The 16,055-nt window shown below is 39.2% G+C and overlaps 1 protein-coding gene across 5 annotated transcripts in view; it reads right to left on the minus strand.

Moving 5' to 3' along the window:
* Nucleotides 1-16,055, minus strand: part of tbc1d4 (TBC1 domain family, member 4) — a 41,661-nt gene that overhangs the window by 6,916 nt on the left and 18,690 nt on the right. The window contains exons 10-17 of one of the 5 annotated variants that reach the window (XM_036580921.1): nt 12,360-12,562; nt 10,441-10,587; nt 7,877-8,025; nt 6,596-6,802; nt 5,016-5,018; nt 3,389-3,550; nt 2,505-2,663; nt 831-1,075 (exon numbers count right to left, since the gene is read on the minus strand). In XM_036580921.1, coding sequence (XP_036436814.1) covers nt 831-1,075; nt 2,505-2,663; nt 3,389-3,550; nt 5,016-5,018; nt 6,596-6,802; nt 7,877-8,025; nt 10,441-10,587; nt 12,360-12,562 — 1,275 coding nt within the window. Of the gene's footprint in view, nt 1-830; nt 1,076-2,504; nt 2,664-3,388; nt 3,551-5,015; nt 5,019-6,595; nt 6,803-7,876; nt 8,026-10,440; nt 10,588-12,359; nt 12,566-16,055 lie in introns of all 5 variants that reach the window. The other 4 variants (XM_036580766.1, XM_036580995.1, XM_036580853.1 and 1 more) reach the window with 4 other exon arrangements.

A 16,055-nucleotide genomic window follows, 5' to 3' on the forward strand; every position in this document is an offset into this window, starting at 1 on the left:
GTAGGAGGTTTGGGGAAGAGGTGGGGTAAAAATGAGTAAGTGCATGTTGTTTGCTTTTGAAAGCTGAGAGGACACAGCTGAGAGGCGTACCACTGAGGGGGGGAGGTTGGCATGCCGTTAATGCTTTACTAATGAAGAATACTTGTTGCTGCGGTCGTAGGAAATCCTCTGAAATGGTAACTTTACAGGAAAAAGAAAAAAAATGTTGTAACAATCTGATAATGTAACCTAAAAACCATAAAAAGGTGCACTTTATTCACAAGGCTACACGACACCTACATAATGTTTTTTTATGACAACTAGCATAAACCTACACAGATATTTATAAAACCTTATTCAGTGCCAGTTGTCATAACGCTGCCCGAGGTGAGATAAAAATGGACTAAAACAGCCTTTATAACAACTGAGGTTCGTTGGAATAAGTTTAAACAGGTTTATATTAGGTGTCAAAGGCTTTGTAGGTGTCATGCAGCCTTACGAATGCTGCCTTCAGTAAAGTGTTACCGAATATTCTTTAGCTCATTATAAGTCAATAAAGTGGTCTGGAATATTAAAATATACCGTTTTATAACTGTAATCACATTGTTGCTGCTGGGTGAATATCTGCAGTGCAAAAGAGGTAACTATCTAACTTCTCATCTAACATTAAGCCCCATTCAGAGTCACCTATTGTTCCCCTGTACTCTTCAAAAAAAAAAACCTGTCTGGCAACATTCTTCATGACCATGGCGTACTTGGCAAACACATTAGATCCATAATAAGTGGAAAAAACATGGCATACAGGAACGAAAAACGCAAACTCTCTCTTTCTCACACAGAGTCCTCCTCACCTGCAGGGAAATCATATCAGGGCAGTACTGGCGGCGTAGACCCAGGTCATACATTAGGAATTTGAGCGTGTCAAAGGCCTGCTCCTCGCTCATGTGCAGCAGCAGTACACCAGCTACAAAGCTGATGCCTTGGCAGTAGCCCACCTCCGTGTCCAGCAGGGAGTAGGCTTTCAGTAAGTTATAGAGGGACAGCTGACCCGCGCCCAGCTGAGCGCTGAAGTACTGGTGCGTGGGGAACGTGCGGCCTACAGGAGAGAAGAGATAACGGTCAAACAAAGATGAATCATAAGTAAATAAGCAAAAATATAATGCCATCCTTTATCAAGGCTGTCCAATGCAACAACATTGTAGCACGTAGTAGAAGAAATGAATCCTGTCCAAATACAAGACAGAACAGTTGCACACATGCAAAGTCCTAGAGCTCATGATAATGGTAGTCAATTATGTATTGGTGAACTATTCTCAGTACATGGAAAGTGAAGTATAAAACATCTGGTAATTCCAACACTATAGAACAAATTCAGATGTCTATAAAAAGTTACATTTAGCAATGTAGCAACGTATAAATGCACAAAAGTCGTTCGGGGCTGTGCTGTCAGAGGAGGCTAAGATTTAGGATTTTACAGTTTGCCTGCTGAAAAAATTAGCCACCCGAAAAACATCTTTTGATTCAGAGGCTGAGGCACCTCCTCCTGTGCGTATTGCCTTTGCTATCTTTAGCCTGCACCCCTTTTTAGAATTAACTGATTATGTCAAAACTCAAATAACACTGAGTCTTACCCTTCAGGTAATAAATTATTTTGCTTCTTGTTTTGAAATCTATGATGGCTACCATACTCAAAATCCTGCTGGTGTTCATGTGCGGGTTTCATCAAATTTAGCAAAGCACAAAACTTCTTGAGTGCTAGTAGTGTTTGTTGTAGGGAGTCTGAATTATTCCAGAGAATAAAAAAAGATTTCACAAAATGAACATTACAATATTTTACATGCTGCTTCTGTTTTTCTGCAGTTGAAATAACAAATTGTTTTACTAATTAGAAGAATTATTATTACATATTTATAAATTTATAATTTTGAAATTTTTACGTAGTTTTAATTTCATTGCTTATTTTAATTTGTGCTACAATACTTTTACAATACTATTCTAGCAACAGTGTTACACGCTAAAAAAGTTAACATACAGTTCTGTTTACTAATTACCAATAAAACTAACAAATATTATATCCAGTGTCTAGTTACACAAATAGGAAAATCTTCCTGTGCTTATACACTTTGTATAGTCTAGTGCATGTGTGAGTAAAGGCTTCAAGCAGCTACTCTTTACTAAGGAACACATTTTTGTTTAATTTAAACATAACAGTTTTGTTATTTAGTATCAGATATAAAAAAGTTTATTTGAGATTACTTAATGACACAGTCTGAGGCAAGCGTGTGAAGAAGATTTGCATAATGACTAACTGGTGGGGTACAGACTTTACACAGAGAAGCTTTCATGCAACTTTAGTCTGCTGTTATTCTGATCCACGCTTGCATAAAAGTTTCACCGGATACACCCATCTGAAGAAAATTTTATCAAGCATGTCTTGACTGATCACGACTATATTTGGAGTATGGAGAAAACTGTAAATTTCGGTGTCCTGCAGCAGGGGTTAGGGGTGTGTTAGGGGTACTGACCCAGGTCTACCAGGATGGCGTGCTGCTGGGCAGTCAGCTGCTTCAGAAGGTCCTGGTAAGGCGTGTCGGGAGGCTGCTGTCGCTGAGGTAGGCGGTGACGCAGGCGATACTGCTGGGAGAGGAGCAGCCACACTTCACCACGACGACTCTTAGGCACACCTGCGCACACACATCCACATACACAAAATTTATATTCAGACACCAACGTTATACAGCACAGCTGAACAATTTTAAATAGATTAAAAACAAATGTTTACATGCATTAAAAGAGAATTTAAAAAGAAAGAGAGGGTTAATAGATATTAATTAGGCAAATTCTTTAGACTGATAATAGATCCTCTTTAGTCACCTATCAACCATATTTTAGGCAAGCCTAAAATGTAGGATGTGGCCCATCAAAATATCAAAACAGTTCTGGCTCTGAAACTTAATTGGTGGAGCCATGTTCAAAGCAGCTGTAAAATGCCTTAAATATGCATGAGTGCACACCTCAAGTGTATTCTGTATTAATTTTATATTTATACTCTGAGATAGTAAAAACAGTTTCTTGTATGGACCGCGGAATGTAGCACTGATAGACTGGTCGGGCCAGGCATTAGCATGTACACAAAGTAAATGGCCCAAAACATTATTAACATACCCTACACAGGAACTGGTTGTGTGTAAGCTGAGGGGCTGAAACTATACGCTCATATGACCCGAAAACTAATAAGTTTCTATATTCTAAAATTCTTAAGTTGCATTGACCACTCATTACCAGCCCAAGTCAAAATAAAAGGCCTTAAAATGCTGGGGCTAGCTTTGGCTCAGTGTACCTCAGAGACATATAGATATATAGATATAAAGTAGAGCTGGGTTAGCATGTGAGAGGAGTGTGGTGGTACCTTGGCAGAGAGCAGTCTGGATCTCCTCTTTATCCCACTGCACCTTGGTCCGGCAGGGCACATTCAGCTTCCTCTCCCACAGAGCCTGCACCTCTTTAGGACACTCACCCACTTCCTGATAGTCCAGCTTCATCTTACGAATGTGCAGCTCATCCCGACTGGCTGCATGCAGAAGACACATAATATTAGCTACTGGTCTCAGCTTTTAATCTCTGAATGATGCTGAACAAGACTAGCGTTATCATGATTTTACTGCTGCATACTGCAATTACAGCTGTCTTTATTATTCAATTAAACCTTAAAAAACATACTAATTAAAAGTTCTCAGTAGATCAGGAATGAGTAGTTAATGAATTCTAGAATAACAATGCGTATTTTAAATAGTCCTACTTATCTCTAATACAGTAAAAATCAGAGCCTGATAAACCCCCATTTATATTACTTTTTGCAGGGCAGTTTTCTTGCTGTAAATGGTGTAAGCCGTCACTTAAGGTTCTCAAGGGCTTGGCTTTTGTAAAATTTATTCAGTATTGTTTGTAGAAAAAGCACAGTGAGACTTCTTTTTAGATTGCTATTAACTATTAGTTCTTTGTCTATTATTGCACTCAACAAAATACAATTTTGGGGTGGATTGTGGGCCTCAAAATAGGATGTTGCTTAGGGCCAGGAAGAATTCAGAAACCATCCTGATGTGTTAGCATATGGTGTTGTATTATTATTATTTTTAAAGAGGTCTTGTCTAAGGCTTTATAGTTTATTTATTTCCATTAAAGTATGTTCGAATCTGTAAAAGGCTACATATGGTTTGTAACTGTCCTATTAAGTCTATTTTTATTTTTTACATTTGTTGGATCACTTGAATTTCCTCAGAAATGCATTTGCAACATCTGACACTGTTCATCAGGCTCACAACATTAAAATGTATTAAGGGACTCCTTTGCAAATGGCATCTTTTTGTGATAATATATACAATAATACTGTTGCAAAAGCCAAAGCTGTGATAACGGTTAACAAACAACATGTTGTTCAGCCGTGGCTAATGTGCAGAAAAAGCCTCTCAAACCAGCTGTTAGAGAACAGAGTAAAAGAGTAAAGGGACTGACAGAGAAGAGTCAGTCATTATGATGCTGTAACACGCACAGTGCAGTTAGAGATGCAATAGAAACTTCAGATACTGTTGCATGGCTGCTTTGAGACATGAACATTTTCACTTCTATCAATGAGACAAAACAACACTCTCACATCCAAGAAGTGCACAAGAGAGTAACTAAGTAACTAAACAGGGAACAGCAGCTCTGCCAGCTTATACACTATACGCTGCAATTACAAATGCATTAAGCTTCTAATCAAAAGAAATTCAATCCACACAGCCAAGAAGAAAGACTAAACCACAAGACAAACTGGCCAACGAGACATTCTAGCCATTAGGGATGCTAAAAGATGAACAATAGACAAAGCAAGTGGCTTATTTGATTTGGTCATATTTAAAACTTGGTTAGTTTATCTGCATATGAAGATGCAATGCAGTCTCTTTCTCTCTATTTTTCAGTGAGGTCATCAGCATGCTATGAACTACAAGCATCACAGACTGTTTAGCCAGAGTCTAGCCTTTCTGGCCTTTTCTTACCTTCTGTACAAAACAAGTCTTTTCAGGTACTGCAGATTCTCCACACAGTGGACTCAGATACATAAAGCATCACATAAAGGAGAGATAGGAAGGGAGTTATAGAGAATACAGCTGTCATTTGAAGCCAAACATTACTGTGATGCCCAACAGAGGGCAATATTTCACAAGTTAAAAGTGTTTTGTTATAGCTAAATCCACAACTGTCAGCAGAACTTTAACACTAACATACTGAAAACACTAACATACACAAACTGTCCACTGTAGTTAAGAGGTCACTGAAATCAAAATGTATTTATTAGATATACTTGAACTTAATCCAGGGATTCCAATCTAAATATATCTCTGTCCTAGAATCTCAAACAGAGGCGATGAGAGAGCTGTTGACCCACTAAATACAGGTGAAACAACATCTAAGCAAAAGTAACCAGAGCTAATGCGGGCCGCCCGTTCCGCGCCCCTGCTGCAGCTTGTGGAGGAACATAGACTAGAATGATAACAGCACATATGTCAAACCCCAGATAAACATGTAATGACAGAATCATGTGCTAATCTTGTGTTTGTGTGCCTGAGGGTGTGCATGTGAGGGGGAATAGTGGCACAGGGGTGTGTATACAAGGCATGTCATAGAACATAATGCACAGCATTATCAGCACAAACAAGTTGAAAAATGTGCGTGTGAGTGTGTGTGCGTGTGTGTGTATATGTTTGTTTTTCATACATTTTCAGAACAAAACGGTCCAACATATTTCAATATGTTTCATGTTTATATACACACACACTGGCCAGGGTCACAGGCACGCAAGTTTTATTACAAACTTCTATAACCTAAGAATAGCTCACCCATTTTGAACTGAGGTCTCTGTAATTACTGAATAATAAGCCTTAGTATGTAATAAGCCTGTAACATTCATTGTTACTGACATTCATTGTAATCATTATTTCTCATTTTCATTGCCAGTAAAATTATTTGTAAACTAGAATAATTTGTAAACTGACAATTCGTTGGTCGAAATTGTCATTGGCCGAAAGTTGTGTGCATTATGTAGGCAGCTACATATATATTACACACATATATTACACATATTTTTAGATATAGGTATTCACATAATAGATACGGCATCTATCACACCAGGCATGTCAAACTGGGGACCCTCAGGGCCAAAGTGCTGTGGAGATTAGCGTTTACCCTCATCTAACACTGAATTCAGTTCACGACGGCCTTGCTAATTAGCTGATGAGCTGAATCAGGTGTGTTTAATGAGGCAGTGTGCTGAAGTCTGCATTGTTTTGGCCTGAAAAAGACTGGAGCTTGACATGGGTATTATATCATGTCCCCACACCTTGACACAGCTCTAGCTCAAATAAATAAACATTACTCACTGCTGCCCTCTAAAGGTGTTCAGGCACCAATCAGATGTTAGAACTTCTGTTGTTTTTGTAAGACCCACGACATGCCTAAGTCAGCACGTATTCTGTTTTCTTTTATAAAAAATAATTGGTGTCATGTGTGGATGAAAGAGTCTCACAGATTGGAGAAAGAAGGAAATAAGTATCTTTGTATGTATATGTATGACACTAACCCTCCAGGCGCTGGTTCTCCTTCTCCATGCGGATGAGAAGGATCTGCTGGTGTATCGCTGTCCTCCATAACGCTCTGTAATCTGATGGAGTGCGGTGGCCGGTCTCCCCTCCAGTGCCCTGCTCTGAGGGAAGCAGGCTGGCCAGAGCATCGTGGCCATGGGCTGAGGCACGAGGAGAGAGGGGCAGCAGCTCCCGGCCATCCATGTCTAAAAAAAAAAAACAAACAAAAAAAACCCCACAGAATTCCCATTCAATAGGGGCGTGAAAATACTATTTAACAGAAGACTATGATTCAACTGCATCAGTTCTGTAATGTTGAAATTAATTATATTGATATTATAGTGACATTTAGTAAAGCACTTAAATATAAGTTTTATTGAAACATCACTCTTCCTGAAAATAAATATGCTGATAACCTAAGGTCTAAGGCATTGTTTTGCTTCACACATACTATCTCTATTTGGCATGAGTGACGCGTAACGTCTTAATTTTCATTCTGGTGCTTATGTTAACAGGTCAGAGCTTTCATATAGGTTGCCTGTGCAGAGGGTCCCAGATGTGGCACAGAAGCAGTGCAGTATTTAGAGAACTGGTGAGTATCCTATTTTCTCAGCATTTCTCACTGAAATAAGCTATTAAAATCAATGGAAATAAATCTAAATAAATAACTTAATGAAACACAAACGTTTCAATTTGTGACTGTTGTCAAATAAAACTCTAGCTAAACATTTCACGCTGCATATACATTTTCCAGTAGGTCCACCAGGCTTGAAACGACTGCCCAAGTCACAAAGCTATTAAGGGTAAACAAATGTATCATGCTCTTTTTACAAATTCTACTTTATTGAGTAAAGTAACTGAGTCCACTATTTGTACATTATGAAAAATAGTCTATAGAACTGGCGTGCTGAATGTGTGAATGGCTAATATGTGGGAGTTGTAAAAGTCATGCTGCCACATTGCTCGTCATGCAGAGGCAGCATGCGTGAAACAGGCGTTAATCTCATGCAGCTGCTCCAGAGCGTCCCAATCTATTGGTAGTGCTTTTTAAATGGAGATTATGTGCCTGTGTCAGCAAAGACTGCACCTTGAAGTAGCTTAATTCACTAATTAAAAGGTGTGTCTGGATATTTTTGGACACACGGTGTACACAAGCAGCATTTCAACAAAAACATAAAGGACCATTTTTTACCCTGCAATGTTGACTATAAACAGCATGTTTGGGAGAAAAGGGGCCGTGTTGTGCCTGTACACATGCTCATTTGTGTTTGTTTACACACCAGCCTTGTGCATGGACGCCGTGGCCTTGTTCATCGGCGAGGCCACCCTCAGAAAAATCTTCTGACGCCAGGACACTCTGCGCGGAGTCACAGCGGTCAGCGAGTCACTGCTGCAGCCAGACAGAGTCCTCTTCCTGCCCTCTCCATTACTGTCACACATACAAACATAGGGTCAGCGGATACATCTTTGCCTTGAAAATTTTACTGATATGATGACAGGAAAAGTTTTTTTACTTCCACATTTTTTCAAAATAGCGTTTTGAAATGAATAGGCAAACAGAGTCTATTCTATGGTGAGGCAAATGATACATTGTGTGTCATCTAGCTAGTCAAAACTATAAAGTAAGCATTCCAATATGTTTTTCCCATCATCATTTTCAGGCAAACAAGAAAGCAAATGTTCTACTATTGGGTAGAACTGCACTACAATGAAAAGCCACAATGAGTTCAATGAGAAGCCCATATTTTTGCAGTTAAGAGCTCTTCACAAATAGCTATTAGAAACAAAATACACAGTTTATAAAGACATACAACATAAAAGCAAAAGCCTACAATGCAATTACTAGTCAGAAAAGAAATAAAAACTAACTCTGAGAAAGTAAGTACCTTCATGCGTGAATAACAGGTTAAACAACTATGTCAATTCTGTTAAGAAAAAATACAGAAGCAGGGACGTATTTAGAAAAGAAGTGTTCTTCAAATCGGGGCCTTGAATCCACATACCGCTCCTGGAATTTGTATTCACTGGTAGGTATGAGATTAGGTGGTCAATCAGTTACATCAAAGGTTCAATTAACCATTTTTTGATTAGAAAATTCTGGAACCGAAACGGGATCTTCCAACTTCCTTACTCACATATAACAAGCAAACAGCAGAATATATTTTGTCAAAATTGACCTAACCCTTAGAACAGCCAATTAGAATAGAAAGAGTTTATGTCAGACTTTATCATAAGACACAGTGCCAAGTGGTCCGTCTAGCACATCCATTTAGAGCTCTCTCCAAGGTCAAGCCAGCCAGCTTCAGTTTCACATTAATTTCCAGGTGTATGCCACTTACCTCTGTTAACCTAATCAGCACTGCTCTGACACACAAAGACTTTGGCAGAGACATACACCAACATCAGACCAACTGAAAATCTGAAAGGTCTCGAAAATTCTGAGAAAGCTAACGCCAAACTCAAACTCAAAGGTCAAACTTTGTCAAGTCAAGTGAGAAATGCTGTATTGAGTTAAGGTTGTACATTAAATTAAGGAATGAGGTGATCTCCAGGGATTTGGGTGCGAGAAGAGAACATGCTCTAGGGTGGGTGATATGACAAAAGCACAACATGATACTTGATTTCCACAATATACAACCTGCATCACAGGCTTGCAAACTGCACTAGTAACACAATAATACTCCCTCAGTAATACTGTAAAATAAAAACAGACATCAAACAATTTGCCAAAGTTAACTAATAAAATAAGATAAGATAACGCATTGACATCCAATTAGTTACTTGCCACTACATAGTTAGTATACAGTGGTTGTTGTTTACAGTCTCTGTATAACTGGTCTAAATCGGTTTATGAGACACACAGTGTTCTAGGCGTACTGATGACACCCACAATATACCCAGAAAAGCACATAATTTCATAATTTATCACTATAATAATAACATATCATCATATTGCCCACGCCTGCTGAAGGCTGTTTAGACATGGGAAAAGGGAACTTGGAGCAAATATGAATGGCAGGAGCTCCTTTAAAAAGTACAAATGGAAGAGTTGGCCAATAAAAATCAATGTAACTAGCATTTACATAAGCCTTTTCTTTTTACCAATCACTAACGTGTGCTGAATTCACTAACTGTTAGAGCTCACTTGAACTTCTAAATGCTCTCAGTACTAGCTTTATAACCGGAATGAACTTTTCATTTGTCAACAAGACATCTGTTCCAGTGTTCTGAATCCAAGTCATAAAGCACATTTGGGGAAAAACAACTTTCCCTTAAACCAGTAAATTGCATCTGTTCAGAGAACAGTCTTATATGATAGCAAACCTACAATTAGTGTAAATTAATCAGAATTTGAATGAACTCATTAGTGTAAAAATCAGTGCCTGTATTAAACTAATATCAATGTGTCATTTGATAAGTGGAAGTAAGTTCAATTATTGCAGTTTTTTTAATAAATTGCTAAAGAAAGCTAAAGACTGTAAACACAGTGAAGCCTAGATTAGCAGAAAGCAGAACCAGTTTGTAGTAACATGCTGTTTGTAGTCTGGTACTGTTAGTGCTGTAGTTATGTTATATATTTTGTGCACTTAGCTGTACAAAAGATTGCGAAGCATCATGCAAGTATCGGTTTGACTGGTTCCTCTGCCGACAAATAGTTCAGCAGTGCAGAAAAAGAGGAAAGCAGTTCCTCTCAGAGAGTAGATAGGCATACTGACAGAAGCCTTTGAGTTAAGGATCAGACAGACAAAGAGAAGACTGCTGCCAACCCAGTGCTAAAACCCGGGGTGCCAGTGTTACTGCACCGTCCCGGGATAGTGGGGGGGCAACGTGCACCCCCTCTCACCTCTTGGGGCTGTCCGGCAGGGAGGCCAACGAGCTGAGGGAGCCCTGGTAAAAACTTTTCAGGAAAGTGGGAGTGGTGAAGGAGGAGGGGAGGCTGAAGGAGGACTCGCCCTCAGACACACTGCGCTTTCTCGTGACGCTGATCGGGCTAAAAGAAGGCCCACAACAAACATACATTACTACAGGCAAGAAAAAGAACTCTGCTGTGGCAGAATGGTCAGGGACGAAAGAGGGCTGTCTATTTTGAGGCAGATTAATATTCTTCAAAGGCAAAAATACTGATACATTACAATAAGAGTACCCTTATGACAGGTATGGTTTAAATAAGGTTATTAATTAGGTCATAAACACCTTAAAAAGTTGTTCAAATATATAAATAAATAAATAACAATAATAATAATTAAAAAGTACAACAGTGAGCTGTTACATCTGATGAATATGAATATGAATATGAATATGGTGAAGCTGACTGGTTGCCACTGATGGAGAAGATAAAGTAAGATAAAAAACCTAGCTAGATCTGAGGCTTATTAATATGGATGAATGTGGCCTCATTTGGCAAGCACTGGGCCACTGCTATGTGTTATAACCATGTAATGATTTTTAAGGTGTTTATGACCTTATTAATAACTATTAATAAACATTCGTAACACTTTGCAAGGGTACTCTTACTGTAAAGTGGTACAAAATCCTGCAGTGCCTGCTTTGGTAACATAATTTAGTACTTTAATCGTTTGCTAATGAGCAGCTTTTCTATCAGCTCAAATGTATGTAGAAGTTACAAACGTCTTAAAAAAATTAGGGAATTCTACCAATTTTTCAAAATTCCTGCAAAGTATTAAAATACATAATTAAATTGTCATTTGGAGTAGGTTGATATTAAATTTTTCCATTCTATAGAAACCTATTTGAGTCAGAATTGTTCACAGTGGTGGTAAAAAGAAAACAGATGTCCAAAGTGTTTAATGCCTCCTAAAGCTACCTCACATGAAATCATCACATGAAATGGTACCGAATACATTACTTGATACCTAGAACACTTTTTTATGACAGTTGTATGATAATGTTTTTGGCTTCCGGTGTTATAAGGCAAAACAGCCCCAAGGAAAACTTTTTTTTCTTATTTGATAGTATTGTACCATTACCAACATCACACATAAAACTCTGAAGGCACTGTCTGTTTGGATGCTAAACAAGAAGGCTACCTTTACATTATAAACTTTGTGACCCCTAGTCCTTATCACCACCACTGTAAGGAAATCTGAGCTGTAAGTTTCTCTTGATTGCACCATTTCACATCAAAACACTCTGAATGAGTTCATTTACATCTTAATGTTTGAAACACAGAAATTAAAAAAAGGGGGAATTTCCCTTTAAATACGTTCTCTCCCATTTTGATTGTTTTAAATGGTCTAAATAAGTGTTGGATTTCAGTCAGAATCAAAAGTGCATCCACACAGTTGTAGAATTTGTGCCACAGTGATTTGGTCATTTGTTTGCATTAGTATAAAATTTAGCAATACACAGCGACATGCCTCATTCTTCAGTAAACATGTTAGCACACATGCTAAAGTCAGTAACCTTTTACTGATCATCATGAAGAAAACTTCTCTTTTGCAGAGTCTAATCTTCTCAAACAAGAGGAAATAAACTTTATTACTCAGCAGTTGTGTAAACCCAAAGATCCAAAGATATCTGTATCCTTTCTAAGACCTTCAGTCTTTACCATATCGGCTACATCTCTGTGTTCACTTGAGTTCAGCAATCACTGTGCAGGTCAACACATCATATGTACACTAATAATTTGGAGGTCAGCGATTAAGATTAAATCCACATTAAATCCATTTCCACCAAGCCTGAGATAAACAGATGCAGTCATGAGCTGATCATGTGAGGGGGAGACAGGAAGTGATGCGTTACCTGCTCTGAAGCAGCTCTGGAGCAACAGACTGCTGCCTGCGCAGGGGGGCCTTGGCCTGGGTCGGCACGTCTGTGAAAGAAATCCTCTTCTTGATGGGCGGGTGGCTGAAAGTGTGCGCCCGACGACGGAACTGAGGGGCATCGGGGTCCTCCTCCACATAAGCAGGAGGGGTCCCTGGAGGAGAGTCACCAGGAGAGTCGTCCTGCTGGATGGTCAGAAACAGGATAGACTGGTCAGCGGGCTGTTTATTAAAAGGGGAAACATGGTCATGTGCAGTCAGATAAAGCAACTAAACCCTGAAGCTATTATAAATAACAGAAGCCTGACTGAGCTATGTATTCCCAATGGCACTAGACTTTACCATAGTAAATAGTTAGCAATTTGTACTCAGGTTGCACATCATGTTTTTAATTGTTTTCACAACAGCCTTTGCAGTTCTGATACTACAGAAGGCTGCAATATGCACGAGACAAATTATTAATGTTTACTCTTTTCTGTGACCATCTTGACCACACCTCTGAATTTAGGGATTCATATGAATTTTTTTTATTCATATGAATAATTTTGGATTTGAACATTTCACAATATTCTGTTAAAAAACAGCACTGCCAAAGAACACCATCAACAATATCAACCATCAACATCATCAACTATAAATACAATGACTTTATTCAATATATTACAATGCACCGTAATAGATGCAATTAAACAGGACTAAATATGCTCTTTTTGTAATGAAACATACAGTTGGTCAGTGTTCTTTAAGCACTGATGTTATCCATGATACATTCAGAAAAGATACTGTGATTTATCACAATAACGATTAATATCATCGTATTGTCCACCCTTAGTTCAGAGCATTCTCTTATACATATACATACTCTAACTGCCCAGTCTACTTAAGCACGTACTGATGACCACCTTCAAGCTATAAACACACAAAAACACTTGACTGAACGCCAGCTACACAGTAGTGAACAGTCTCCACTCACCCACAGCCCTCTCTGAACCCTCTCAGTGTGCAGCCCAGGGCGCTAGCACAGTCCGAAATGGCAGGGCTGGAGGCAGCGTGACTAAACACATGCTCTGTGATCTATTGTATGCTAATGGACCGTGTCCTGTGACCGCCGATATCACACACGCATGAGTCAGTGGAGTTGCACCTGAACACAATGGAGAATCTGAGCGTGTTTACTGCACCGGCTATAGGAAGGGCCCACTCTGGCTCTCTTCCTCACTCTGTTTCCTGTCCCCGTGCTGTGGGTCCTGAACCTATGCTCTCCCATTACACGGCTTTCAGCAAGGCCAGGAAACCAGCAACGGCTGTACAACGCTGTCCCTCAGTATATTCTCAGTCTATTTATGTACGGCAACCTCCCCCCGGCCCCCCTCCAACCAGCCTCCCCCTGCCAAGGCTAAATTTGGGAAAAACACTGATTATCTGCACTATATAACAGGAGAAAACAAGCTACACTGGCAGCTTTCTTAGCCGTGCCCTGAAGGGGAGACATCATACAAAGGGCATTTGCAGAAGACTTTGCCAAATTAACAGTTTATTATGGCACATTCAGGACACAGTCCAGATTTTAAGAGCATGAACATTTTAGGCCCTTAACCGTAGGCTTACTATTCAGTTATTCTTCTTAAGGCTTGTTATTGTTATTATTATTTAGTAAATTTTTAGGTTACTACTATGAAACCAATATGTATGTTATGCAGATAGGAGAATATAGGATTGCAGATTGAGTGAGGGTTCACTCTGCATTTTTTGTGGAAAGTGAAAAAACCTGACACACTGTAGGGATGTGCATTCTGAGCAATTTTGATATTCGAGCATCCACAAAGATTAATGAACAGATAATTGCATGAGGGGATTTAATTAATTATTTAAGTAATTAATTATTAATAAATAAATAAATAAATAAATAAATACAAACATACATACATAAATGCAGGTCTGTAGGCTTCCTTTTAGGTGAAAGCACTGGTAGTGTTAAATAAATTAATAAACACCATGAAAAGAAACATATTTGAAAACACAGCCAAGAGAAATCAGTAAGTTTTCATGTTGGGTAAGTAACAGAGGCTTCCTCTTCAGGTGATCTAATTAGCTAAAACTACAGCTAACTGGTACAACACTGGATGGTAATAAGGACTCGTCATCTTCCTAGAGATGTTAGTTTGTCAAAGAAATACATTTTTATTCATTTGCCTTGTGACAAAGCCATACCAGAGCCTTTCTAATAAAAGCCTTCTCAATCACGTCCTTAAAAATGCACTCGTGTTAAGGCACTTGTGTTCTTGCAGTAGCGAACTGTAGTATAATACACCTACTTGCAAACACAAGGAAGCTCACGACATATTACAGCTCTGTTAAAACATAAAATTGACTGAAATGATAGCCTGTATATTTTCTCTGTCTTCTCATAACGAAACATAAGGAACACCCTTGTAATGACTTCAGTACTGGAATACTGGCACCTTGAACGGTTAACCGAGTACTCAAGCACTCGTGCTCATCCCTAGTGCACTGCACAGCCGTTTATGGCTGCGCATGTCACTGTTGCTAAGCATCAACAGAATCATAACTGTCAAACAGCTGTGTAAACTGGCTGTCTATATACAATCAGAAAGCTCTTTCACTTGCCACTTGTGATCCTGCTAGTAAAAATGAGCTAAACTTCAGGGTTTTTAGTTCACTGAATGACAACTATCACTGAATGCGCACAGTCCTTTGATCTGATTAGTCAGCACAGAAACAAGGACACAAAGTGTTAATGATGCAAAACACCAGCATCTAGTACTCCAAAAGTCCTAGAAAGTATGCACTCGTCACAATGTGTCCACAACGCTCAACAGACACAGCCATTTTAGCTAACACAAGGTTGGTTTCACTCTGGTTACTAGAGTGCCAGTAGAATCAGAATCTCTACTTCACATCTAAAAAGGTTACTTGACTACTTTCAATCGAGTTTTTTTTTTTGCAGCACTCTGCACAAGACAGCCACGCATGGTGCTAGAGGCACCCAGTGTGCAAAAACACTTTGAAAAACACGTCTTTTCCTTTGAAGACAACAGAAAAAGGTGCCTGTGTCCTCAAAAAATGCATACAATGTAAACCCCCACCAAGAGGTTAAAACACTACATATTCTAATAATATTCTAATTACAGAAAGCTGATGAAGAACTCTCTTTCAGTTACGACTTATCCCACCAGTGCATGAAGAAATGTGTGTGGATCTCTCAATATTTAACAGTCATATCTCAACAACCAGTAAATCAACCAAAAATTCTTCAACACAAACGTTCCAGTAAGGCATGTACATAACCCACGCACCCCACCCTGCTCTCAGGCGTGGTTAGTAGGCCTCATTGCATGGGAGGAGACTTAAGCAAAAGGCCTGAGTGTCTGTAATGTGGGATAGAGATACCATGTTTTCCAGCATGAGCTACAGGGCCTCACATTGACAGCCCTACTTGGGCCATGTGAGAGTTCATGTGGAAGAAACACCCTGAAGGACCGATCACACACTTACCTCACATTTCACACACTGACGAGACACAGAAAATATTTAGGTCCCAGAGAGAGAGACAGGCCTGAGCACAGACAGGACTCAGCAAACATCTAGCCACTTATGCCTGTCTATGTGGATGCTAAGAGATACTGGCAAACAAATACTGTTAACACACGCCACA

The sequence above is a fragment of the Colossoma macropomum genome, unplaced genomic scaffold (genome assembly GCF_904425465.1).
Source record: "Colossoma macropomum unplaced genomic scaffold, Colossoma_macropomum, whole genome shotgun sequence".
NCBI lineage: Eukaryota > Metazoa > Chordata > Actinopteri > Characiformes > Serrasalmidae > Colossoma > Colossoma macropomum.